General features: G+C 34.6%; 1 protein-coding gene across 2 annotated transcripts in view; it reads left to right on the forward strand.

Annotated features, from left to right (window-relative positions):
• The window catches only part of Spag16 (sperm associated antigen 16), a 1,007,960-nt gene that overhangs the window by 519,424 nt on the left and 462,045 nt on the right, over nucleotides 1-26,491 (forward strand). For both annotated transcript variants that reach the window (XM_010616032.2, XM_033764606.1), the window contains one exon: nucleotides 9,358-9,543. In XM_010616032.2, the coding sequence (XP_010614334.1) occupies nucleotides 9,358-9,543 (186 nt within the window). The remainder of the gene's footprint in view (nucleotides 1-9,357; nucleotides 9,544-26,491) is intronic.

Here is a 26,491-nt window from a genome sequence, read left to right on the forward strand (position 1 = left end):
AGCAGAGGGATGTGGATTGAATGTCTACCTTTGTGTCTAGAGCATCCTAATCAGCTAAGAAGCCTTGTGTGTTGAAACTCCTTAGCTCTTGAAACTCCAAATACCTTCCCACCAGGGGACTCAAGGCCTTCTGTAGTTTGGCTCCTCCTGCTTTGAGTCCTCCACTTCCAAAATCTCCACTCCGACATAATCTTCCTCCCACCCCCTTGCCACACTTTCCTTCAAGTTCTTGAGCAAGTTGTGCCCACCTCAGCACCTCTATCCTGAACTTTGTAGTAAGTTCTTCCTGGAATTTTGGCTCTGACTCATGCCTTTCAAGTCTCAGCTGCTATAGTTCCTCTTTGCAGTATCACCCTGAGCTCCTATCTTACTCTGATTCATTCAATGCGCATCATTTATTACCATCTGAAACTATCTTATGGACTTACTTCATTATTTCATCTCTCCCTTTGTAGAACATAAGCTTCGTGAGAACTGGAACTCGGTCTTTCTAGTTTAACCATCCTTTGCCAGTAAAATATTTTAGTGAGTTCTGTTGAGTTAGTAAGTATATCACTTAAAATTTTTCTTAGTAAGAGTATTATATATTCAATTAACTCTTAATTTCTTTCTTTACTCAGTGTTTTATATAGAATTAAGAATTTTTTAAAAGCAATCACATTTGTTAAATAAAAAGAATCTCAAATGTAGCAGTGATGAGATAGCGAAAACAAACTTAGGTTTAATACCCTGAAAATATTTTTCTAGACAAAAACCTAAGACATGCATGGATATTTATTTATTTATTTATTTATTTATTTATTTATACCAGGGGTTGAACTCGGGTCTTTGCGCTTGCAAGGCAGGCCACCGAACCACTGAGCTAAATCCCCAGCCCTATGGATATTTAATTTTAAAAAGATAAGAGAGGTGCAACATAACCAACTTCTGCAGGACATGAATGGCTCACTGTGGTGTCATGAGTCCCTTTGGCCTTGGGGAAGTTGGCAGGTGGTTGCTTCCAGGGCTCCCGTGATCCCAGCAACAGGACTGTTGCTGTCAGAGTCACACTGTAGATGGACCCTTCAACAGTGACACAGTCCTTCAATTTAAGAGACAAAGATATGGAGCTTTGTCCTGTCAACTCTTCTGAACTGAGCTGTGTATGATCACTTATTCCATAAAAATCGCCTGGAGATAGAAAAGCAAAAGTAGAATTTGAGGCATTGTGATATGGGGTTTAAAATTTTGAGATTAGTTTCCTGACTTCATGGAAACTAAAGCAGAAAGTTGTTACATTTTATAAAAGGCTTTTAGTAGAATTTAGTAGTAGTATTTTAGTAGAATATTATTTCTATGCAATGAAGAATTGACAAACCTCTTTATTATTTTCTATTCATGGTATACAGTATTATATACAGTTTTGTTTTATTTTTTTATTTTATTTATTTATTTATTTTTGTACCAGGGATCGAAGTCAGGCCCTTGCACTAGGCGACGATCAGCAGAACCACTGAGCTAAATCCCTGGCCCATGATAAACAATTGTGAAGTAATGATGAGTCTTATTGCAACAGCTGTTAGGGAGGGTGTTATGTTGATCTCTTAAACCTACGATATGACAAATAATGAGAACCAACAGAACTTTTCCTTAAAGAGTACAAGACTGGAATTTGTCACATTATGTTAAAGGTAATGACTGTGGTAATATAAAAAATTGAAAAACATTTAATATTAAATCCTAGTTGCTTAGGAGAACTTGAGAATGGGAGGTAGCACTTAACAATAAAAATAAAAACAGTTATTTTCTTGCACACATATATGTGATCAAGTATTAAACCAACCAGTATTCTCTGTCTTCTCCACAAGATTACAGGCATCAGCTTGTTACTGCAGTGGTCAGTAGGATCTGTATTTTATACACTAGTTAGAATTCTGCACCCTGTATTGCAGTTCACCTAATCTGTACCATTAGTGTGCCAAGGCACAAGGGCAGGGGCAGCACCTCTGCCTAAATGTCACCCACTCTCCACTTGATGTGACTGATGCTGGGGCCCTGCCCAGGGAGCCAGGCCACACCCTTGTCCTCAGTCCTCTTTTGTCCCTTCCTGGTTTCAGGTGTCTTGCCAAGGCCTTCCTAGTTGACCTCCTGGTTGCATTTCCTGCTGAAGTCTTCAAGTTGTAGGAGAAACTGTATCCTTGCTAAACCTCCTCCCTAAGGATGGGAACTGCGCAGAGAGGGCTGTGTCCTTTCCAAAGTGCAGGTGACTCACAGAGAGCCAATCAGGTGACAGTGAAAGCTGTGGGGCCTGACAAGGCTGGGCTGTTGCTCAGTGCCAAGAGCCTGCATGGAAGCCAGCATCTTGCAACACTCACAATTTTCTAGTACCACAGGCTTTGCTGGTGGAGGCCAAAAGTCCTAGGCACTGCCCTGCTTCAGTGTCCGTGGCCCCAGCCCAGGGTCCTAATGTGCCCTATCACCTTAGCTCTCCTGTGCACACAAAGACAACGCATTGACACCAAAACCACAACCCATCACAGCTTCTGTTGGACATAATTTCTTCTTAGGAATGAAGGAAAATTCTCCCATTTTTTTAGCCATTCTTTTGTCAGTTCTACAAAATGCAAGTAACTTTATTAATATTTAATTTTATAAATATTTAGTATTCTGCTCATTTGATTTTAATTGTAAATGTCAAGTATTCTGTTTTGGGGGTTTTATGTTTTATTATACTTTGTTAAAAAGGAAAAACTGTACAATTTAGAATGTTTTAATGAGTAAAGTTAATGTACTGAAACTAAAAAACGTATTTTTTTTAAAGTTAAGAGAGGTGGGAATATCGCTCAGTAGTAAAGTACTTGCCTAGTGTGTGTGAGGGCCTGGGTTCAATTCCCACTACTAACAAACAAACATTAGAACAGCAGCTCTTCTTAATATATGTGTGTCACTGGTCATTCGAGAGATGCGCATGAAAACAACACAGATTGGCTGCTATCAAGAAATCAACCAATAACAAATGTTGGCAGGGTTGTGGGGAGAAAGTTTTGACAAGTGCTTTGGGCATATCTATCATATTTTCAGCATAAGATTGTTATTCTTGATCTCTATGTAAAGTTTAATAAACTAACCTACCAGGTTATATTCTTCTACATGACAACCAAAACATAACACCCTTCATGAGTTCACCCATTTAACAAACAATATGTCTTAATAAATATAGGCATATAGGAGTGAATAGCAAAATAGACACAGACCTTCCCCTTCATGTAGATTAAGTGGTTTATCAATAAGTACAAAGTTAAAGTGTGGCAGCTATAGTTATTTCTCTGTCTTTTCCACTATTTACTGTATATGCACTTTAGAATTTACTGAACCACAGACTTAAGCACAAAACATTCTTCATACTCCTCAGGTTTTTGTGACTCAAACTAAGAAGAAATGCAAACATTACATTAGAGTCCAATCTAAAGAGTGTGTTCTATGTTTATGTTTATGTGCACATCATTCTGCTTTTGATCTCTTTCCGCCATGTTCCTCAGCACAGTTAAAGGAGATTTCCAGAGTCCCTAGGCAAGAAATTCAAAGCTTAGTTATTAATAATATTCCTGGGGATTTGTTTGCCATCATGAAACTTGCATTCCAGCTATGTTTCTCTATTTTCTGAATTCTTTCTCGCTCTGTGATGACACTCCCTCCAATTATCTCCACACACAGCTCTTCACTGAACTCTTCTTTGTGTATTTGTTTGTTTTATTTAGTACTGGGAATTGAACTCTGGTCCTTGCTTCACTGAACTCTTGATGCTGCCTCCCCTTGTTTTGGAAGCATCTGCAACACCTGAGCCAAGTATTGCCTTCTCAGTTCATGATGTTTGTGATTCTGGTTGATTCTAGATTAATACACAAAAGGAGGGCACAGCCTTAGGGAAGCAGCACAAACGAATTTGGGCCTGGGTAATTTTTACTCTGGAAACTAAAACCATTCTTTGTGTAGATTTGTACATTATCTTGATTTATTCTGTCACTCTATCCTCATTCCCTCTCTCATCCCAAATGTAACTAGCAGCTCTAAGAGTTTAAAGAAGCTTGCATGTAAAGACCCCCTTGCTTTAAATCATCTTATATTTAGGGTGTTCTCACCAATTGTGTAGTAAATGTATTTTAAATATCTTAATATTTTTCATATAATCTAAATTATAAAAATTAATTTTCTACTATAATTATTTTATAAATTGAGTAAAACCAAATTTATGGCTTTTTACCTATACAAAAGCAAAATGATGGTTTGACTTAATTTTGGTTAGATGTTATTTGGTGCACCAAGTAATAATACATATTTTATGTTAATTGAAGACACTCTACATTGTCTTTTTACAAATCCAGATAATCCTATTAAGTAGATAAATACAAGTACATGGGACTATAACAAAATAGTAATGTTTTATTTTATTTCATTATTTATGGAAATAGTTTATATATACATTTAACTAGAAATCACCAAAAAATCTTTTAGAAGAGCACTGTCTAATTTGAAGAACATTAAAAATTAAAAATTTGCTGTTGTAATAATTCTAACAGATCTTAAAAACCACTCTTGCAGGTAATATAGAGCAGAACTTACTGTCCCTAACTGAAATAAAGACAGTGAGTTTTTGACACACTAAATCTGAGTTTTAAATGGCCTGTCCATAATCACTGGGTTGTATAGCAGAGCCAGAGTAAGCCAGCCATGGCTTCTTACTTCTACACTTTGTACTTCCTTCTTTGTCTCACAAGAAGCATCAATTTCTTCTGTTCCATCTTTCATGAAATATTTTAGTATATTCACATTCCTTTAAAAATGACTGATATTAACCTCAACCCTGTGATGTATTTAGTTATCAAAATTAAAGTCACTTTCAATAGTAATAATTCTGATATTTCTGCAGTGATGTCCTAAAGTCTGGAAAATATCACAAATTTACATAAGGAGCATGCAACATGTACTCACATATTTAGCAACAGGTGGGCTAAACCAATTATGGGAAACGTGATGAATTTCTCAAAGTAGTTGATATTTAGTGTTCATTATTTGGAAAATAAATTGGCTTGGCCCAAACTTGATAGGATTTTTCTGTAGACTTTACATAAGCAGAAAAAAAAAAAGACTTGTTAAGGACTTAGTGCCAAAGAGTGCTGTCTAAAACATTTTTACCCAGAAGTATTCTTTGTAGAAAGAGAGGATGGGATTGAATGTTGGGGAGAGGTAGCCTCCAGACTGGATGAGCCTTGATAGAATTAGCAGTGAAATGTGAAAGTGGAGAACATTGTGAGGAACATTTACAGGAAGAGATTAGAACAAGTTTTAGAAAATGAGTTATCTACAGAGACGTGAACACAGTCTGAATATGTACTTACCTCACAGTTATAGATGATGTATGATCAAAATATATGGTGAATTCCTAAATTTTAAAAAAAATATATTACAGCAAAGGACACATTGTCATTAATCCCCTGCACAATACTTCCACCTGCTTTGAATACACTAATTTCATCTTTCTTCCCATTTTCTGAAGCAGTTCTGAAAGTCTTTGTCTGTGAGTATCTTTATAACGGTATGAAAAAAAAATACAGTGAGTGCTATTGCTGAATGCCATTTACCAGAGGGGCAGGCTCATAAAATCATGACCATGTGTCCTCATCCACCGTATTTCCTAGACTTAAGACTTTTGGCTGTTTTAAAGGCAGAATGGTCCTGAAAGGTAAACGTTTTAAATCTGCTAGGTCATTAAGGTAGCCACAAAAGGGCAGTTAAAGACACAGAGGAAAGAAAACTTTCAGAACTTCAGGCATTTCCAAGAATTGTGTTTGAAGTGAGGAAGAGTATTTTGAAGGGAATTAATGGCAATGTGTCTTTTACTGTGATTCATTTTTTTAAATGATTGAACATTCACCATGTTTTTTATTGTGCCTCAATTAATCAGTATTCAACACATGGTTTTTGGATGCCATAATTGAAATAAGTCAGACATACAATTTAAATTTTGCATAGTTTCTCTTATATGAACTTCAAATTTTAAATAAAAAGCAAAATAAAAGATAATAGGAAGCAGGGAGACAAATTTTTCTCAAATGGGAAGAGGATCAAGAGGGAGGATCATGGAGGGAAGAGAGAAAAAAGGGGGACAAGGGCATGAAAAAAGCAATTAAGATGTGTTATGTACATGTAACAAACCCCCTACAAACTTGTACTAATGCAAAGAGAAAAGAAAAAAGAATAACTACAAATTCCTGCAACTTGTAATGTTTAAGGTTGGTTAATCTATAAACTGTGCATTTTTTAAAAATTGAAGTAGTTTTATTGAGAATAAAAGTAGTGAAATGCTTTATAATTAACAACTTTTCTTCATTAATTTCTCTTTGCATCCAAAACACTTGTTACAATATTTCAGGGCTGGGCAGCTGGCAGGAAGGTGGGAGTGCACTAGAAAAAATAAAATAAAATATTTCAATATTTGAGACTTCAGTTTATTAAATGTGCACTTGAATAATCTTTTTAGTTGTATTTTAGAAATAAGATCAGTGTACATTTGTAGATGTCATGAATAGTTATATACATTCTGACTAAATAAAATGAAAACTAACAAACCCAACTTTTATTTTTTTGTGGTACTAGGGATCGAACCCAGTACTCTCATAGGGAGTTATATCCCCAAGCCTTCTTTAATTTTTTATTTTGAGATAGAGTTTGGCTAAGTCACTGTGTTGCCCAGGTGGGACTCAAACTTGCAACCCTTCCACTTCAGCTTTCTGGAGTACTGGGATTACAGGTGTGTGCTGCCACACCCAGGTGATCTCAGCTTTTTATTTATTTATTTATTTATTTATTTTGGTTGGTTGGTTTTTGTGATACTGGGGATCTAACTCAGGATCTTCTGCTTGCAAGGTGGGCCACAGCACAATGAGCTAAATCTTGGCTCGATCTTAGTTTTTTAAATGGTACTTATATGTTTTTCTGGTACTGATTTATATTTAATTTTATTGGGAAATATTTGTAGTATGAAACAAGCAATTTTAAATTATAAAAATCAAAGGAAATGCCTCAGAATCTTGCCCTATCACTAGAATAAAATTAATATGATCCCTTCACTCCTGCACTTTTATTCCTGAAACTAGTATTTTCCACCCATGGGCCTTCTGTTAGTTTCTATGACTTCTTTTTTTTTTTTTAATTGAGTTTATTGGTACATTTTAGGGATACAGTGCAGTTACGTTCATTGTTAGGATCTTGTACCTCTACATGACAGGTCTTGGCTCTCATTTTTTCCCTTGTCCCTGGCCTCCCTTCACCCCTCCTCCCCTCCCCATTTACAACCACTTTATTTCCATCTTTTCATTTTCTCACATTTTTTCTTTTCCCTTATGACTTCTTTTGACCAATGTGACGTTAGCCAGCATCAGCCAAGCAAATGGGATATGAGCCCCTGGGGAGCTGGCTCTCCTGTGTCTCTCCAGTGTCCTGAAAACCTTATTCTGGGTAGTTTCTGTGCCTTCAGACTCAGCTTGGAATGCAGTATGAGTTGGAGCTGCTCCAGTGGACCTGCACTGGGGGACAGAGTTGCCCACTTCTCACAGCTGGAAGTTGCTGCCCAGGTGACATACAGTCCATGAGCACTAGGAAAATAATTGTTCATTTAAACTACCATTTTTTCTAGCCATTTGAAACACAACAATAACATGTTAAAAGATACAACTACTTATATGTTAGAAACTACCTATTTGTCCTCCTGTCCCTCCACTTAGCACCTAAAGCAAATGAATCAACCTGAAAAACTTGAATGTTATCACTTTGCTTTTTCTACATATATCTTTATTGTTGGTGCATAAATCCACATATGTGATGATTTATCTATATATTGTATTTGAATATATGCTACTTTTACTTCATTAAAATACATTTTAATGTATGTCATAAATTGAATCTTTTCCCTCAACATAGTATTTTAACTGCATTGTTTTATGGAGTATTTTATTCATTTCCACTGCCCTATGATATCCATTGTGTGACTTCTTCATATTTAATTTATTTGTGCTTCTGTTATGTTATTTGGGTGATTTCCAAGTTTTGCCAATGTGATCATTGCCTCTGTGAACATTATGTACATCTGGAGATAGTATACAGCAGTGGAGAACATGTACAAAAATTTCTTTTAGGCATCAGTTGTCAGACAAACATCAGGATTCCTGAGAGAAGTAGAACCAAGTGTTGAGGGAATGCACAAGACGGGGAGGAAGGAGAGAGGGGAAGCGGGGAGGAGGAGAGGGAGATGGGGAGAGGGAGAGAGTTGTTTTTTTTTTTTTTTGAAGTTGAAGCTTAAAACTGAAAGTAGTTAGGAGGCAAAATTCCTTCTTGGGAGAAACTGTTAACTAATTAGAGGAACCCCATTCATATTAGAAAGTAATCTACTTCAAGTCTACTGATTTAAATGTTAATCTTATTTAAAACCTAGTTTAACAGAGACATTTAGATAAAAGTAAATTTTCTTGCAACTGATATTTACTCCCCCATCGCAAAAAGCAAACAAAACATAGATGTTTCTAATCAGTGACATCCACCTATTTTTCAAATTAGCTTTTATATCCATCATTAGAAATCCACTGCCTTTTAATACATCTTCTAATGACCTAAATGGAAAAATCTAATGTTTTATCCTCAACGAACCTGTACTTGAAAACTCTTTCATGTAAAATGATCTAGCACAAAAAAAATTATATTCTGGATTCTCTTCTTTCTTCATCAGCCAAACTGCACCCTGGAGCATTTAGTTAGTCCAACCATAAGTAAGTAATGCTGACTTCCTGGTTCATATTGTGTGGGTTTTTCCTACTTTTTTTTTTTTTTTTTTTTTTTGAGGAATGTTTGAGACAGGGTCTCACCATGTAGCTCAGGCTGACTTTGAACTCACTACATATACCCGGGCTAGGACTACAGGCATGTGCCACCATACCTGGTTCATATTGTGCTTTTGAAATTGACTTAGTCCATGTCTAAATTGTCCTTATTCTCAGCTCATGTCATCTACACAAACTAACATAACCTTGAATCTGGCACACACTAATAAAAACAAATTTGGTGAGTTGAGAATAATCTAGAATAATTGATATAAAAAACATTAGAAATTTTTCTCATCAGCTTGAATTACTAAACAATCCAAGTAAGTGATGGTGTAGATACAAAAAAATCATAACGTCAAGTCTTTTATTTATGCCACTTAAATTAAAAATAAATCAGATACACACATATGTCTGCACATTTTACTCATAGATTGCAGTCATTCATGAAATTAACTAATTATTAATACATTTTAAGCAGATTATCTTTTTATATTCTTACAAACAGTGGTGACAAGTTGGCAACCTCAAGTGGTGACACTTCAGTTAAATTATGGGACCTGTCTACAGGCAATTGCATTTTGAGCTTTGAAGGACATAACCATGCAGTTTGGTCCTGCGCGTGGCATTCCTGTGGTGACTTTGTGGCTTCTGCCTCACTGGATACAACTAGTAAAATCTGGGATGTTAATAGGTAAGAAGTATTTTAAGAGTTATCTATCTATCTATCTATCTATCTATCCATCCATATCTTTATTGTAAAGTTTCTTATTCCACAATGCTACCACTGGGAAACAAAAGAAACTGTTAATTGATTAAGATTGTAGAGAGCTACTTAATCTTAGTAAAATCCATTTCTAACTCCACTAATCTTTGTTGATGTAGTAATTTCTTTCAAAAAGTAGATAGTAAGATCAAGCGTGTATAGTAAGGTTAGAATTGCTTCACTGGGAAGCTGTTTTAAACAGAATACTGACAAGTACTTCTTTTAAAGAGTTTAAAGAGTACTTTTAAAGAGAGAAGAGTTAGTAGTTCTAGGCTTGTTCACATAGTACTATCCAAATAAGTTTAATACACATGAATATGATAGAAATAGTTATTTAATTTACACCTTGTTTTGATGCATTGTAGTGTTTTCCTTAAATGCTTCTTAGCAATTCACAAATTTTAAAATAATAATGCAGTTTATTGCATGCAAAGTGGACTGTAATGTGGATTATAATAAGTTTTATGTTTTAATCTTAACTCTAGAGACAAATACATTATGTTTACAGTGTCAAAACTTCCATCATACATATACTTTTTGCATATTTATTATATTCTGTTAGCTATACAAGTATGATACAAAAAAGATAAGTTTAGCTACTACCCTGTATCCTAACTTTTTTAGCTGAGTAATTATAAATTGTCTGTCAGACTTCTGATCACTTTCATCATTGAAAAGATGCCCAGGACACAAAATAAGAGTAATGACTCCTTAAAATTTAGGAAAACAGTTGCTACATGTCAAATGTAATTTATATTTTAAGAGAAAGGTGGAGCTACTTTAAGAAAAGAGACTGTTAATTTAGAGTCATGTGTACTTGAACAACCTGTCACCATTCTTCCTTGAATCATGCGTGACATGGAGAATAGAAAGTGGCAAGTAGGTACTTTCAAAATTGACATTTTTTTTTCTGGTAGGATTAATGTTTAATTCTATGTGTAAATGGATTATTTCTTAAGGCCACGTGACAAGTTTTAAGCTATTTTTCTCTCAACACTGAGCTCGTCCTTCTTTACTCTGCTCTTGTGATGCTGAAGGTGGGTTCTGCAAACCATGCTGTTGCCATTCCTTTGCCTGCTGACCCATAGGCTTTGCCTATGTAAGGGGCACACAGGAGACTGTAAACCTGGAGCTGAGCAAAGGAACTTGGCACTTCCTGTCTTCTCCCTAATGAGTTCTGGTGGCCTTTCATTCTACTGAGCCTCATCCCATTTCTCCTCTTTAGCAACAGCAGTTTGTTTGCATCACAGCAGCTGAATCTAGGTGGCAGGTTTTTCTAAAACCATGGCATCATCAGGGACAGTAGCCTCAGCAAGCAGGTGTCCCTTTCAGTTGGTTTTGCTCCCAGCTCTTCAAGATGAACTTGGGTAGAGAAGCACTAATACGAGTAGACATGCCTTTCTCTTCAGAGGGCTCAGTTTCAGTTTTAAATGCCTCCTCTTCAAGGTTGTGCTATTTTTTTTAATGTTTTTCAGTACTGGGAGTTGAACCCAGAGCTTCATGCATGCTAGGCAAGTGTTCTACTAATTAGCCATACCCCCTTCCTCAAGGTCTTAACAATTCCACCCTATTCCTTTTATTCACTCAGTCCTTGGGCCAGTAGCTCTTTCCTACAGTTGCTTTTGCCATATAACATTAGTGTTCTTTTTCCCTCTTTTCAGTTATTCAGAAAACATAATTAACAATCCTGTTATATAGATAAATGGTTTACAGCCCCAACTTTTAAAGTCTTGCTGTTAAAATAAGGTCCCAAACTGGACCTTGGCAGATCCAAGTATAGGAGTATAAATAGAATCTTGCATCTGAATTGTAAAAGTACAGCTAAATAATGGTTTCTCTTATATGAAGAAATCCAAAAAATAAACAAGAGCAAAAGAGAAGATAGTAGGAAACATGGAGCGAGATCCTTTGCAAAAGGGAAAGGGAAGAAGAGGTGGACATGGGGGAAGGAGAAAAGGGAAGGAGTTGAACGAAAGAATTAACATTTGTTATGTACATGCACCACTTCCTCATGAGTAATGCAATCATTACTTGCTGCCAACATGTATTAATAAAAGCTAAAAATTAAAGAAAAAACTCTAGCTAAAAGTGTTTAGCATACTCTGAAAGAGAAAGTACAGTACTGCATGCTACTGTTTGACCCAATTCTATCTAAAATAGTAACAATTTGAGGTATATTTTAATTTTCAGATGGATAACATTTTATCTAAAATAATCAATCATATGTACTTCTTAATTCTATTAAGCTTCTTTATTATATGGCCATCTTTCATAAATATGTATTATAATAAGCTACTGGAATTTTAATGCTAATAGCTAATTTTAATTTTATCATCTTTGACTTAAGTGAAGATCCTCATAGAAGAATGCAGTCCATTTTAAAAGTTATCTTCTAATCTCTTAATCATAGAGAATGTTTATGTAAAACTGTGGTTAAAAAACTGATTCTCAGTACACCCTGCTCAACTTAGAATGATTTCAAAGACTTGGAGTTGCAAGCTTTTCCCATGACCCTGATATCCACAGTTTCCCCATTTTTACCCAGCACATACTGAATAACAGATTAAAATTACTTAAAATTGCTCTTGACTGATGCCAAAATTCTTCCAATACAGAACTACTCATCAATATCAAAAGATAATATGTTGATCATAAGTGACAAAGAAAACTGTACTAATTTTCAAGCTGAATTAGTGGAGACAAATATTGACAAGTAAGGGAGATATTGAAAGTTTCTGTCAGGGCTATTGATATTTAGAGCTGTAATCAAAACACCAGGTACCAATCCGTAATCACTCACAGATCAATATGGTGTAGACATGTCAAAAACTAGTATCTGGCTTTAAAATTTCACAGGTTAATTGAACAGACTTAATGATGTAAGGCAAGAGGCTATCTACCTTGGGTCAGTAGCTCTTTCCTATGGTTCCTTGGGGGTAGAAGTTGTGCTTTCCTGGGTCGTATAAATTTATCTTAATGCCACATAGCTCTAGATGAAAAAAGAATTTATATTTGCTTATGATATTGTACACAAGAGAAGGAAAGGGTTAGAACATATTCTCCTCTGTTGCCACTGACCTTTCCCTTTGCACTCCTGGCTCAGTTTTGAGTATCCTTTAATTGGTAGCATATCACCAACTACTTGGGGATTGTTCCTAAATTGGATGTGTCTTGGCAAGATATACACTTAGTGCCTCACTGACAAACTGGGGCACTGTGAAGCATAATCCAGATAAAGATTCTAGATGAAGATCCAGGTTTACTAAATGTCAATAAGAATCTGTGCATAATATCAATGACATTCTTAATCTAAATGAATTCACACTCAGCAAAGATTCTGTGAGTATTAACAGTATTTGAAGATCTTTTGAATGATCACATATATGAAGCAGAAATAGATATGCATTTGATAGTGGTCATTGATTTCTCCCTCTATTTTAAACTTTCAAATATATTCTTTAAAAGTCAGTCTTATAGCATGTGTTCATACTTGGACACACACGCACGCACACACACACAGACACACACACACACACTCACGCTCAATTATTGTATCCTGAGCAGAGTGCATGGCATGTGGTGGTTCACTTGCATACATTAGTAAAGTGAATCAACAAAAAAATATGAAGAGATTGATTTTTTTTTAATGTTTCTTGGCCACTCCATATTTAAACTGAAGTATAATTATTCTCTCTTATCCTGTATGAATCTAGACAATGATACAAATGGGACAGAAAAACAAGAAAAGCTCTCCAATAGCTGTAAAAATTAAATTGCATTTCTTTCTACACATTTCCTGCATGTTATTAATCAATAAGTATTCATGAGATAACTTAACAATATTGGACCATGTTACAGATAAAAAAAAAATTTTTCAGACTCAGTACCATCAATGAGAATATAAAGAATTTTAAAACATAACAATTTCTAGCATTCATAAAATATGCAATGCATCTGCTATTTATAACACATCAGGTATTCTGGTAACTCCTTGTTGCTTTTCTTTCAAGGTAGTTGAGTATTTGGCTAAGTTATACTGTCACTCTAATGGAAATTGGAATATGTGCCTACTTAGCTTGTAGCTGTGGGAAATAGCCAATGTGTTACTGAGCATAGCTGCCCTCGATGTTTTTAAAAAGATGCTATACGGGCAATAATTTCATAGTTTGTACAAGGGGAAAATAACTTTCAAAGCATCTTCACCCCAAATTATTGGAGATAAATCTTCTTTATATTTCTACATTTTTAGGAGCCCTTGATAATTTGAAAAAAGGAAACAAATGCAAGCTTAAAAACATGTTTCTTTTAACTTGGTGACTTCTGTTGCATCTTATTACTTGGAAGCAAATGAATCCAAAATCTATTAATTTTGTGGGAGGATTGTATTCACCAGGAAACCACAAGCCTGCCCTTAATATCTCCATGACCCTTCAAACTATTAAATAGTCCTTAATGCTCCAAATTTGCCTCTTAAAAAGCAGATTTCTAGTGATACACAGTAAACGAGAAAGGCATAGACTATAGTACACACTTCAGATGTGATCATAGAAAATAATAGATAAGATCAAAACTTGAAGTCACAAAAAACAACAGGCAGAAGAACTTTTCTTGGGAGAGAACATAGAACATTTTTAGTGCCAGTCAAAGTCCCTCACAAACTTTATCACTATTCAAACAACTGATGTTTATATATGTTGCATTTTAAAATTTTTCTATGTTGTAGTTTATATAGTAGTTATTTTATTCTTGCTTCAAATATCAATCTACTTTCCCTTTGGTGGGTCAAAATACCTGCCACCCATAATTAAAGGGACAAGAGGTTTCTTCAGGCTCAAGATTTAAGGGGGATTAGTCCATCGTCAACTGGCTCCAACGAGGAATATTATGGTGGAATGATGTGGTAGAAAATAGATGCATAGTTCATGACAGTTGGAAAGCAGAACATGGGAAAAGCACCAGAGAGGATGGGGTAAATGATCAGATATAATTCCCTAGGTCACTCCTCCATGAGACACTCAGACATATTCAGAAATGTGCTTATTAACCCCCTAGGCAGCTCATTAGTCAGTCAAGTAGATAACGCAGCTTATTTGTCACATTTCACCATTATGCATTGTGTTTGGGGTGGTGGCAGTGTTCTCCCAACAAAAGTGAAAACTAAGTTCAATGGAACAGATAGTGCATCATTCAGAGTTCATAGACTATGAGAAACATGCAGTAACTCAATGTGACATTGGGTTGTCTCCTTTTTTTGAGTAGGGGAAAGAGGTCAGTGAATACTTCGTATATGGAAGGAAGGATGGCATTGATATTTAGAGAACAAAGAAGTTATAACAGTACTACTAGCTATTCACTAGAATCTCTTCCACATTTAGATAAAAATCTGACTATCTAAATGGTATTTCTCAGTTTCTCTGTTAATGAGGTGTAGCTATATACTGTTAGTGAAAGTAGAGCCGTCATTTCCATGTTCTTTCTCCTTTTGGTGAAACTGGACATTGACAACAATGACTACAGTATTTCTAAAAGCTAGTTCTTTAAAAATGACAGCCAATTTTGTACTTGCTTGATATAAAGCTGTGCCTATTCCATATTTCCAGTTACCCTTATGCTATTCTCTGAATTCTTAAAAAATAAGGAAATAAACTTTAATTTTGTTTGAGACAACCTATTCCCAGCCTATGTTACTATGCCTGCTACAATATAGGTGCCTTTGAGAATATTTCTCTGGTAATATGTTTTCCCTTCATTGTGTGTTATTAAGGTAACTGAGACAAATCTTAAATATTCTTGAAATGATTTGGATGGGACAAAAATGAAAACTTTGTGCTGATAATGAATAACTATTTAACTTTTTCTACATTTTATTTCCTTGTGTCTTCTCACTTTTGGTCCTAAATATTTGTCACAATATTTTGGAATGCATGGTGTCTTATTTCCCAGCAGCAATATCTGCAAATCAATGGTTGGACTGTATGAAAATTTAGTAGTTATAAGTTAAAAGAATATAACCAACTAGCCTATGTGTCTCATTAGAACACTGATTCAAAAACGATGCTTTAAACAATTCAAATAACCAAGCATTTCAATTTTTATAGTATAGTGACCATATTTACTAATGGGAACCAGTTTTGTGGTTGCAGTTGAGGTAGTGAAATATAAATAATACCTACATTGAATATGTACTTGTAGGATTATAAATTTGTTTACAGGTCCAACATAAATTAATTGAGCACTTTGTATTATTCTAATCAGTAAGATGCAGCATTGAGCAAAATAGACAAATGTAGATATTTTATCAGGAGGCATAAAGCAAACAAAATAAACAATAATAAACAATGATATGTGGCATTTAGATAAATAAAGCATGGGAGATAGAAGAAATGGTGGGCAATGGAAAGGATTGTAATCTTAACCATGAAGATCAAGGTAATTCTGACTATGAAGTTAGATAACCTAAATAAAGAAAAAAAAAAGCCAAGCAGATATCTGGTAGGAGACTATTTCAAGCTCTTCTGAGTTTTTATATAGTGATGGTAGGACTTACATAACTGTGAAAAGAAAGAAATCCGGTGTAACTGGAACAAAGAAGCAGATGAGAGCATAGTAGAGGTGTGAGTGTGTGTATAGAGCCTAGGGCCTTGCCACCTATTTCAATGATTTTGACCTTTATGCTCAATAGAATGGGAAACCACTGGAGGGTTTTGATCTGAAGTCTCAACCTGCTTAACACTTTAATAGGATGATTCTGCTTACTATTTTAAGATGAGTCTGTGCCAGAGGAGTAGTAAAAGGTTAAAAGCAGGTGAAAGCAGGAAAACCAGCTGGGAAACTATTACAACAATCCAGGCAAAGGATGGAGAGAGTTTGAACCATGGTAGGGTCAGTGGAGTAATAAGAATTGTTTGTGTTCTGGATAGAGTTGAAGGAGAAAGCCAGAAGGAGTTTCTGAGATACTGTGATTTGTGAAGTAAAAAGAAAATAAATGACCTGTAACATTTCGAGATGCCTGAAAGGCAAATGGCTCATTCGCCATACACTAGAACATTACTCCAAACATTTAAAACGGCTATTCAACTGGATGCATCAACTCCCATTCCAGACAGAGCTGTAGAATGAGGAATACCTTCTCATTTCTCATGTAACATTTGTCATGAAGAGAATTGAGTGTTCCTTACTGCATACTAGCATCACTTCCTTCTTAATTTAATAATTCATTGGTCAATTATAACCTCTGAGCTGGAAGAGATGAGAGAAACAGAAGGCTGTAGGTAAAGGAATCGGTTTAAAAAAGGACAAAATATTATGATTTTGTTTCAGTTAGTTGTCTTCTATTAATGATATATACTACTAATGTCTTTTGGCCAAATAATGCACCAAGTTGAACTGCAAAATGTGAGAAATTTCTTTATTATTAAACAGCATTACTAGAAAAGTAATAAAAATGGGGTTACTACTATAAAATAATCTGTTAATGTTTCATTTCTTTATGATTCATCTGCAAAGTTGGTTATGCTAGCAAAGAAGGATATATTGTATAATATTAATGTTCAAGGGAATATATTTTAGGTACATTAATATGTATCTTGTATTGTGAAGATCTCCAATTTGCCTTCTTGTACTTGAAAAAGGCACCCAGGGTATATATTAACAGACTGCTGAAGTAATACTTGAAGAATAATTACATTACTTTCTAAGAAATGGTAAGATACTTAAAATGACCTCTTATAATTAATATATATCCTGTTCCACTAGGATAATCAACTATTACATATTCTTGAATTTTCATTTATATTCAAATGACTAGGTTCTGCTTAAAATATCTAAATATCATTGTCTTAAACACATAGCTTAAGCACAAAAATGAAAAAATAGAAGTATCAATATTTTTCACTTTTATTTCTACCCCTAAAAGTACAGTTAAGAGGTATTATTGAAGAAATATGCGTTTTATGAAGAAAAACATATTAAAGCTAAGGTTCATATTTTATTTAGGAAGTTATAGCATGATTTAATAATTGAGTTCTCTCATAACTGATCCAGTTTACGTGTATGTAGAACACCTTGAGCAAGTTGCTGCAATAACCTTGATGTGAATGTTCTTTTATATGTTTTCAAGGTTCAACAATGAAAGATAAATATTATTAATATTTTAAAATGTATTCCTATGCCCTTTACAAGAAATACTATGGAAAGAGTGACAGTATTCAAAAGTAACAAATCACTCAGAGCTAAAAAGTACAAAAAAGAGACACATAGATAAGTCAAAATATTTGTATTCCACCTTACATAGGAGTTTAGATGGAAAATACAAATATCCTTATATTTTCCTTTGCTACAAAGCCTGATTCTTTATTCAAAAAGCCTTTGGAATATACTGAATGGATTTATAGTTTCAGTTCTAAGTTTTAAATATAATTAAACATAATTTAACAATTATTACACTTGAGAAATGCTATTATTATTGATCACTTCAATATAGGCTTTGGAACTGTATTTCCAACTGTTTAGCCTTTCACTGGGATATATCTCAAATAAAGCATATCAAAAATAAAAAAAAAAAACTGGGTTGGGGATTTAGCTCAGTGGTTCCATTGCATGCCTCGCAAGCACAAGGACTTGAGTTTGATCTCCAGTACCAAAAAACAAACAAACAAAACAAAAACAAAACAAAAAACTATTGACTAAAATGTTTTAAAACATATCTATGTGTTACGTATGTATTAGATATGTTTTAAAACATATCTAGGTTTTAAAACTAAACTATGTTAAAATAAAATAATATATAGCCATTGTCAGCATAAGGTAAAAAATAAAATTCACAATGTTTTTATATTTAAAATTCAGTTGTATATGCATGCAGGTGTGTGAATACCCAGATTTATCCATATAGTTGAATTATTATTAATGAAGCAAACATATATTTAGCTCAAGAGTAAGTTTAGAACAGCAAATAAATATTTGAGCATTTTAAATATTTTAAATATCTGATGAAAGTGATATTTTGTTCATTTATGATTTGTCTTACTCCAAAACTCAACTTGTTTTGAAACAATTTATCTGAAGTAGCAAACACTAAGTATTTTCATGTTGCCCAAATATTGTTTTGGTTTTGTTCAAATGGTTTTCATTTCAAGAAACACCTAAGATTTGACTCAGTTACTATTGAAATGTATTCAGAGTTGAAGTCCATCAAATAAAAGTAAAATATTCACTATAAAATACCAAGAATAAATATTTAGGAGAAATTATAGTAAATCTTTTCTTATTTAAAACTATATTGGTAGATGGCAAAATCTTTAGATAAGAAAGGTGAATTTGTTTACTTAATGCACTAGGGAATACAATTTCTGTAGATATTTTAAATGTTACCTCACACAGTTTGACATGAGTTTGTACAAAATTCCAATGTTTATTAAAAAGTAGAACTTGGTAATATATGTCCTGGCTAAAAAAAAATCTTTAGTAAGTACCATGGAATGATTAAATTCTGCTCTGACCTTTAGTCAATCAACAAACCCATGGAGGCCTCCACTGGGGAAGCAATAGCTCTAGCAGAGTTTCACATTATAGATAAGTCAACCCTGCTGATTTTTCCCATATCTTCTTATATTGCCTCCTAGTGTTTACCATGTAACTAATAGAAATCTCTGTCCTGCTTATCAGTTGATCATTCATTCATTCATTTATTCAGTACAGGACTTTGTGCCAAGTCCTATCCCTGGAGCTGAGAGTACAGTGCTGAATCAGGGAAGCAGAGGTCTTGCCCTGTGAAACTTCCATCATAAGGGAAACCATTTTTTGTTATCTATGCTATATAAATTATTAGACATGCTCTTACTTTGCCTTTGATCAAAGAATTAATCCTTACCTGAGGCGTTATAAGGGAATACCACTGAAAGTGATTGACTTTCTGAGCTAAGAGTAATCAAGTTCTAATTCCCTATTATTGGAAAGAATTTAGAACCTTAGGAGTAGTAAGTCACCAGTTACATGGCATTGAGTCTTTGTATATTTCAAAGGATTGTTTTTCTTTTCCCATTGGTATTTGGGTTTTATTAGCTTGTCCCATGTAAACCTGTGGCATGTAAACCATCTAATTAAGATTGTCTAAAGCAGTTTTCACAAGAAGGTGAAGTTTCCCATGATAGTTATATTTCATTTTCTTTTTGTTTTGAGTAAGGAAGAAAATGATGAACTGTAGAATAATATGCATTACCAAGAATCAACATAAAATGCTGCTCAGCAATAACAGCTAGAAATGATCGTACTGATATATCACAAGTTGTTTATGTATAAAATATTTTCTTCTAGTAAAATGCATACTTAAATTATATGATTCCTTAAAACATACAGATGAATAAAGTTCCCGAACTCTTTTTGTGAAATAATAAAGACCTTTAAAATTCAAGTTTGGAAGTTATAGAATGATATATCATTTTTTCAAAAAGTGAAATTTCTGTCCCAAAATTCAAAATATAAAATTACTTTTGGAAATCTATGACAAAGTATGTAAATAAAAGTACAGTTTTTAAAATGTAACTTTTGAGCCTAGAAACAAAATATCTTTGTATAAAAGTCTTAATTACCACAAAAGATATTAGGTACCTAATGTTTTTTTTCTTGATTGCTTATTCTCAAATATCTAACAAGTTTATAAAACACCTAATGTGTCAAATTTTAGAATTGAACTATAATTTATTTCATTTCCTATTTTCTAGTTGTGTGATTACATGTACCTTTTAGAAAAATATCAGTTTCTGATATCTCCAAAATAAACTGAACTTTTCTATTTTACATATATGAATTAATATAGGTATATAAAAACTGTAACAATAAATTATGTGCCGGAATCCCTAAAATACTACCTGGGTGGTTAATATTCATTGTGAGCTGTAATTCTCTCACACCAATAACATTTTAGTAATAAACACATGTTAATTTTAGAAGCAATCAATCTCTTTTGCTCTTTGCTTTTATTTCCTCCTAGCTCATTTCATCTATAGGCTTTCAGTGATACCTCTAACAATAAATTATCTCTTCATTGTCTGAATTCTAATAGTTCTCATTACCTCTGTTCATATCCTAACTGCCACAAACCCCCTAAGGACTCAATCCCCAAATTGAAACTGATTTTTCCTCTTCCCCTAAAATATTGGTATTAATTCTATCAGGCTAACAGTGTTGTTTTTCTGGGTCGCCACAAAAGTGTTACCCACTATATTCTAGCTGTTGTCCTTACCAATCAGACTTTATTCTCACTCACCTCTGGTCTTCCTGTCACTGCATGCTTTGGAATTCAGTGATTGTCATCATCATAATGTTCTATGTCCTCAAACTCTTTGATATACAATTCATCTTCTTGCTTAAACTGGTTATCCCTTGAGGATATTGATTTCCTTTTCTAATGAAGCCTGTAACTCCCTGAATTTAATCTTTCTCAAGAGATTTACAACTCATGATGAATATTAAGTATGTAGCCACTGTCACTGAGATTCACACATATAATTTATTTTAGGATTTTCATACATATATCACATATTAATTCAGGTATAAATATATAGAAAGGTTAAATTTGTTCTGGTGATACTGACACAAATTCTACCCTGCCCTCTGGACCCAGATGTCTTTTCACTACTATGTTAATAGTAGCCAGAGCAGAGCTTGGGATACACTGGGCAATGAATAAACATTTATTCAATTAATATATATGTTAATGACTTTTGTTTCCTTCTTACTCTTTAATGTTAACTCCTAGACTACTTTTTCTCCCTTCTGCTCCTCCAAGAGCATAACTTGTGATGAGAAGATGCTTTGAGACTGTGCCATTAGCTCTTCTATTTTATGATCAAACACTGAGGTCATGGCCATTTCTGTCATATTTTGAATACTTTAGCACTTATCTTATTTTATTCATTAAATGCAACATCAATATTTGAGTAGAAAATTCACTGAATACATATTAGATTCCCAGTGTATTCATTTCCTTACTACTCCCTTGTCGACTGTTTAAGCACCTCTTTCCGGACTGTGTATTCTAACGGCACTACTGGCAATAATTCTTTGATTCCATTGCTATTGATAATTAAAATTGCCCCCACTTTTTTTATCCTTGAAGTAAGAAGTCTTCCTCTTCTTTCAGTGAGTGGGTTCCCAGGTCCATTGCAATGATCTCTTCTCACATTGTCAGTTCCCTTACAACTCTCTTCCTCCATATTTATTACTTATAAAAACCCTAACTCAAACTAAATTCTCTGCTTACTTCATGGCTGCACACAGTCAGCTGAGTGTGGCTAAGAAAGAAATCACATTATCATGAGATCACTTTGTAATCCCAACTCAAAAGTTGTTCTACTGCTTTTTCTCTGTTGATTTTTCTATTACGTGAGATAAGTATTTCACATTTTTCTCCTCAACCTTCAGATTCTTAACACTTTCCTCATTCCTTATCCCTCTTACATGGTGACCTGGGTTTTATTTCACTGAGCAAACAGAAGGAATAATAAGAAAACTATTCTGTCTTCTACCATCAAATCCATCAATAATTTAGTTATTTACTCTCTCTCCCTAAATGTTGATAGAGCTTCTTCTAGGTAAACCTGTAACTAGATAGTCTCAGATGGCCTTCTTCAGATGTCTAAAGCTTCAGCTGGGCAGCTGGAGTGACTCTGTATAAATGCTTTAGTGAATAAGAACTTGTCTAACCTTGTACTTACGATTGTATTACTGATGAAAGTTATTCACATGGCCAATGTTAGCTTTCATGTGGGAAGGGAACATGCATATAATAAGAAAATCAATAATGGCAGTTGCAATGGACTGAATGTTTGTGTCCCCACAAATTCATGTTGAAGCTTAAATTGTCACTTGATGGTATTTAGAGTTGGGGAATTTGGGAGGTGACTAGGTCATGAAGGTGGAGTCCTTATGAAAAGAATTAGTGTCCTTGTAAAACCAGAAAAGGGTTCATGTTTCCTCTCTTTACTTTTTACCATATAAAGGTAATGCATATAAGGGTAATAACAATAATAAGATGGTCATCTGAAAATCATGAAATAAGCTCTTGTAAGAAAATCTGCTGACACTTTGATCTTGGATTTCTTACTCTTCCAAATTGGATACATAAATGTTTGTCGGCTTAGTTACCCCTTGTATTTGTTACAGCGACCCAACTTGACAGAGAGAGGTATCACTTTAAAAATACAGGGACAAGGGGAAAAAATGAGAACCAAGACATGTCATGTAGAGGTACAAATTCCCAACAATGAATGTAACTGTACTGTATCCCTAAAATGTACCAATAAACTCAATTAAAGCTGAAAAATATAAAATAAAAATACACCTTTTCTCTAACCCACTATTTTTCTTAAAATTTCTCCTTTCCACATATATGTATTGTATTTATATCAAAGATTTGATAGTTGAATCCTAGATAGTTGAATCAAATTTTAACATAATTTCTAGTTTAAAATGGATTTCCCCTTCTCATCTCAACTTTTATAGATTATTGGAAAAATGCTTATATATTGATTTTAATAAGTAATTTAAGCTGTATAATTCTTAGCTCAATAAATTTCATGTGATCTTTATCTTCTTTATATTTTTATTTTGAACTTAATATTCATAAGTTGAAAATGATAACAATTTCTTATATTCTATTCAGATTTTCCCAATAATACTATATTTTTAGAAAAAGTTGCATACTATCAAACTGACACTAGTATAATATTAATTAACTCAAGCATGCATCTCAATTGAATTTCACATTTCCATATGCAGTGCTTTCATGTGTGTTTGTATGTGTGTAGGTTATGAAATTTTATCGCATGGATAGAATAAACAATGTAACCAAGGATATAATTAAACACAGACAAATCTATCTACCATTAAAATTTTATGTTTCTCTTTAATCAACACCCTCTTCCTCCAATCCTAACCCTTAGAAACCACTGATCTGCACTCCTTCAATTGTCAATTCAGAAAAATTATATAAATGGAATCACATAGTATATGACCATATGTTATAGTTTACGTCTATGTAGATGTCCCCTAAATCCTCATACTCTCCTAATTGGGGCTTTGGAGTGATGACTGGATCATGGGGGTGCTAGACCCATCCGTGTATCAGTTCACTGGTGAGTTTATATCTAAGCACACTGTTGAGAGGTAAAGCCTGGTCACAGGACGTGTGTCACTGCAGGCATTGCCTGGAAAGGTCTACCTCCTTGCTCCTCCCTTGTTTTTTCTCTGTTTCTGCTTGCCATGCCATGAACAGTTCTCCTGTGAAATGCCCCTCTCCCATGCCTTGAGGCCAGCCTAATATTGACTGAAACCTCTACAAACTGTGAGCCCAAGTAAACGTTTCCTCCTTTACGTTGTGGATGTCAGGTATTGCATCTCAATGACAAGAAAGTAGGTAAGACACCACAAGGGCCTTTTCTTTTCATTTACCATAGTATTTCTGAGAATCATACATTTGTGACAAACATATCAATAATCCATTGCTTTTTATTCCTAAATAATAGTGTATTGTACATATATCCAACAAGACAGTTTAGATTCTAGTTTGGGAGTATTACAGATGAAGTTGAAATGATCAAGGATTTAGTCAGCTTTCCCATTGCTAGAACAAAATACGTGACACTAACAATTTAAGGGAGGAAAGGTGTAATTTATCTCACAGTTTGGGGGGATTCAGTTCATGTTCAACTGGCTCCCAGTCAGAGATATCATGAGAGAAGGGCATGGTAGAAGAAAGCTTCTCACTGCATGGCTGTGAGCAGAGAGAGAGAAGGGGAACAAGGGAAGGAGATCTATCCTGCAAAGACACCCCAGTTATGTACCTCTTCCAGTAATGGCACGTTTATCTATGAACTTGGTAGATCAATCCACTGATGAGTATAGTCCCCCCATAATCTAATCAACTTTCGAAAGCCCACCTCTGAATACATAAAACTATTATGTAACATTTTAGGCTTGAACAATAACATTCTACCCTTGGCCCCAATAGAGTATGCCATATGTAGAATGCCTTCAGTCCACCTCAAAGAGTTGTCAAAATCTTAACAGTTCTAGCATTGAAGAAAAATACAAGTCTTATGTCTCTGTTTAGACCCAAGGCAAACTCTCAGCTCTGTGATCCTACAAAAATCAAAGAGAAAGTTTAATTTTTCCAACATACGAAGGCAAGGATAAACATTCCCATTCCAAAATTGAGGAATAGAGACTAGAAAGTGATCAGCCAAAAACAAGATTGAAAAATCACCATGGCAAACATTAAATACTGTAGCTCCAAGACCAACACCCAGGAGATGTTGTAGCCAGATGTAACCCTCAAAGGGCTTGGACAGCACTTACTCCTGTGTTTTTGGTGAGTGCAGCCGCATGGCCTCTCAGGCTGATTCTGCTTGCTACCTGCAGGTTTCCTCAGAAAATAGTGCATATCCTTGTATGTCTAAATTCCTGGGGCCCACACTGCATTTTAAGCTTCACTCATAGCTTTACATATTGCTCTCTCTAAGGAAGGTTGTATGGCCTCTTAGGCCTGCCTTTGAAATTTTGGTGGAAGCTTTCTTGACTACAGCTGTCACAATCTGTATATCTGGAAAACCAGCATCATATGCATGATGTCAGGGACTACCACCAAATTCAGCTATATCCTGATCTTGAAACATAGTTACAGAGTTCTCTAAGTACCTGGAGGACAGAACTCAAATAAAATATTCCCTAGGTGGCTCTGAATAAGCAGGGTTCCCTGGGTGCTCTCTTCCCAAAGAAAAGTCTTTCAAAAGGGTTTAACTTGTTATACTCTTTACTATCTGCATTCCTACCAGCATTCTGGTCTTTTGGGCTCTAACTAGAATCACTAACCAAGCTCTGTTTACAACATTCTGGGACTTCTCTCTAGCTACTTCTCCAAACATTTCCAAATTCCTCCTGTGAGCCAGATCTAAAGGCTTTTAATCCATCAGATCAAATATAGTCACAGCAGTGAACTCACTTTTCCAGTATTAGTGTTCTGTTCTAGTCAGCTTGCTCATCACTCAAATAAAATAATAAATATCCACAACTTTAATGAAGAAAGGTTTAATTTACCTCAGAGTTTTGGGGGATTTCAGCCCATGTTCATTTGGCTCCCTAAGCAGAAGCATTATAATGGAAGGACACAGTAGAGGAAAGTTGCTCACCTCCTGGCAACCAGGAAGCAGAGAAAGAGGAGAGAAACCAGGGAGGGAGATATAGCATCCAAAGGTACCTGCCTGAAGCACATGTCTCTTTCAACTTGACTCCATGTCCCTAAGACATATTTAGATATAAACTAATCAATGGATAGATCCTTTGATGAATATAGCAAGTCATGATCCAGTCATCTTCCAAAAGCCCCAACTCTGAATACCTGAAACTTTTGGGACATATTTTACTTATAAAACATAGCAATCATTCATGTTCAGATTTTTCTGTGAACTTAAGCCATCTTTTCTCTATGGCCTATGTTCAAGAGTATAATTTCTGCGTCATATGAATGTGCTTTGGATATTATAGAAATTGCCAACTTTCCCCAATGTAGCAGAGCAATCTAATGTCTGATAATATATGAAACATAGGTTTCTGCATTTTCATCATCAATACTCAGTATTGTCGATATTTTTATCTCAGCCATTTTAATAGCCACGTAGTGCTATCTATGGCGATTTTAATTGGCATTCCTCTAACGACAGTGCTGTTGCACATCATTTTGTGTACTTATTGCCATTTGTATATCTTTTTTTGGTGAAGTAACTGCTTAAATTTAAGCTTTTTTCTAATTAAATTGTTCAGCATAGTGTGTTTTCTTCGGGATGTTTTTTTTTTTTTTTTTTTTTTTTTTTTTTTTTTT

This window comes from Fukomys damarensis, unplaced genomic scaffold (assembly GCF_012274545.1).
Source record: "Fukomys damarensis isolate Sample0158 unplaced genomic scaffold, DMR_v1.0_HiC HiC_scaffold_16, whole genome shotgun sequence".
NCBI lineage: Eukaryota > Metazoa > Chordata > Mammalia > Rodentia > Bathyergidae > Fukomys > Fukomys damarensis.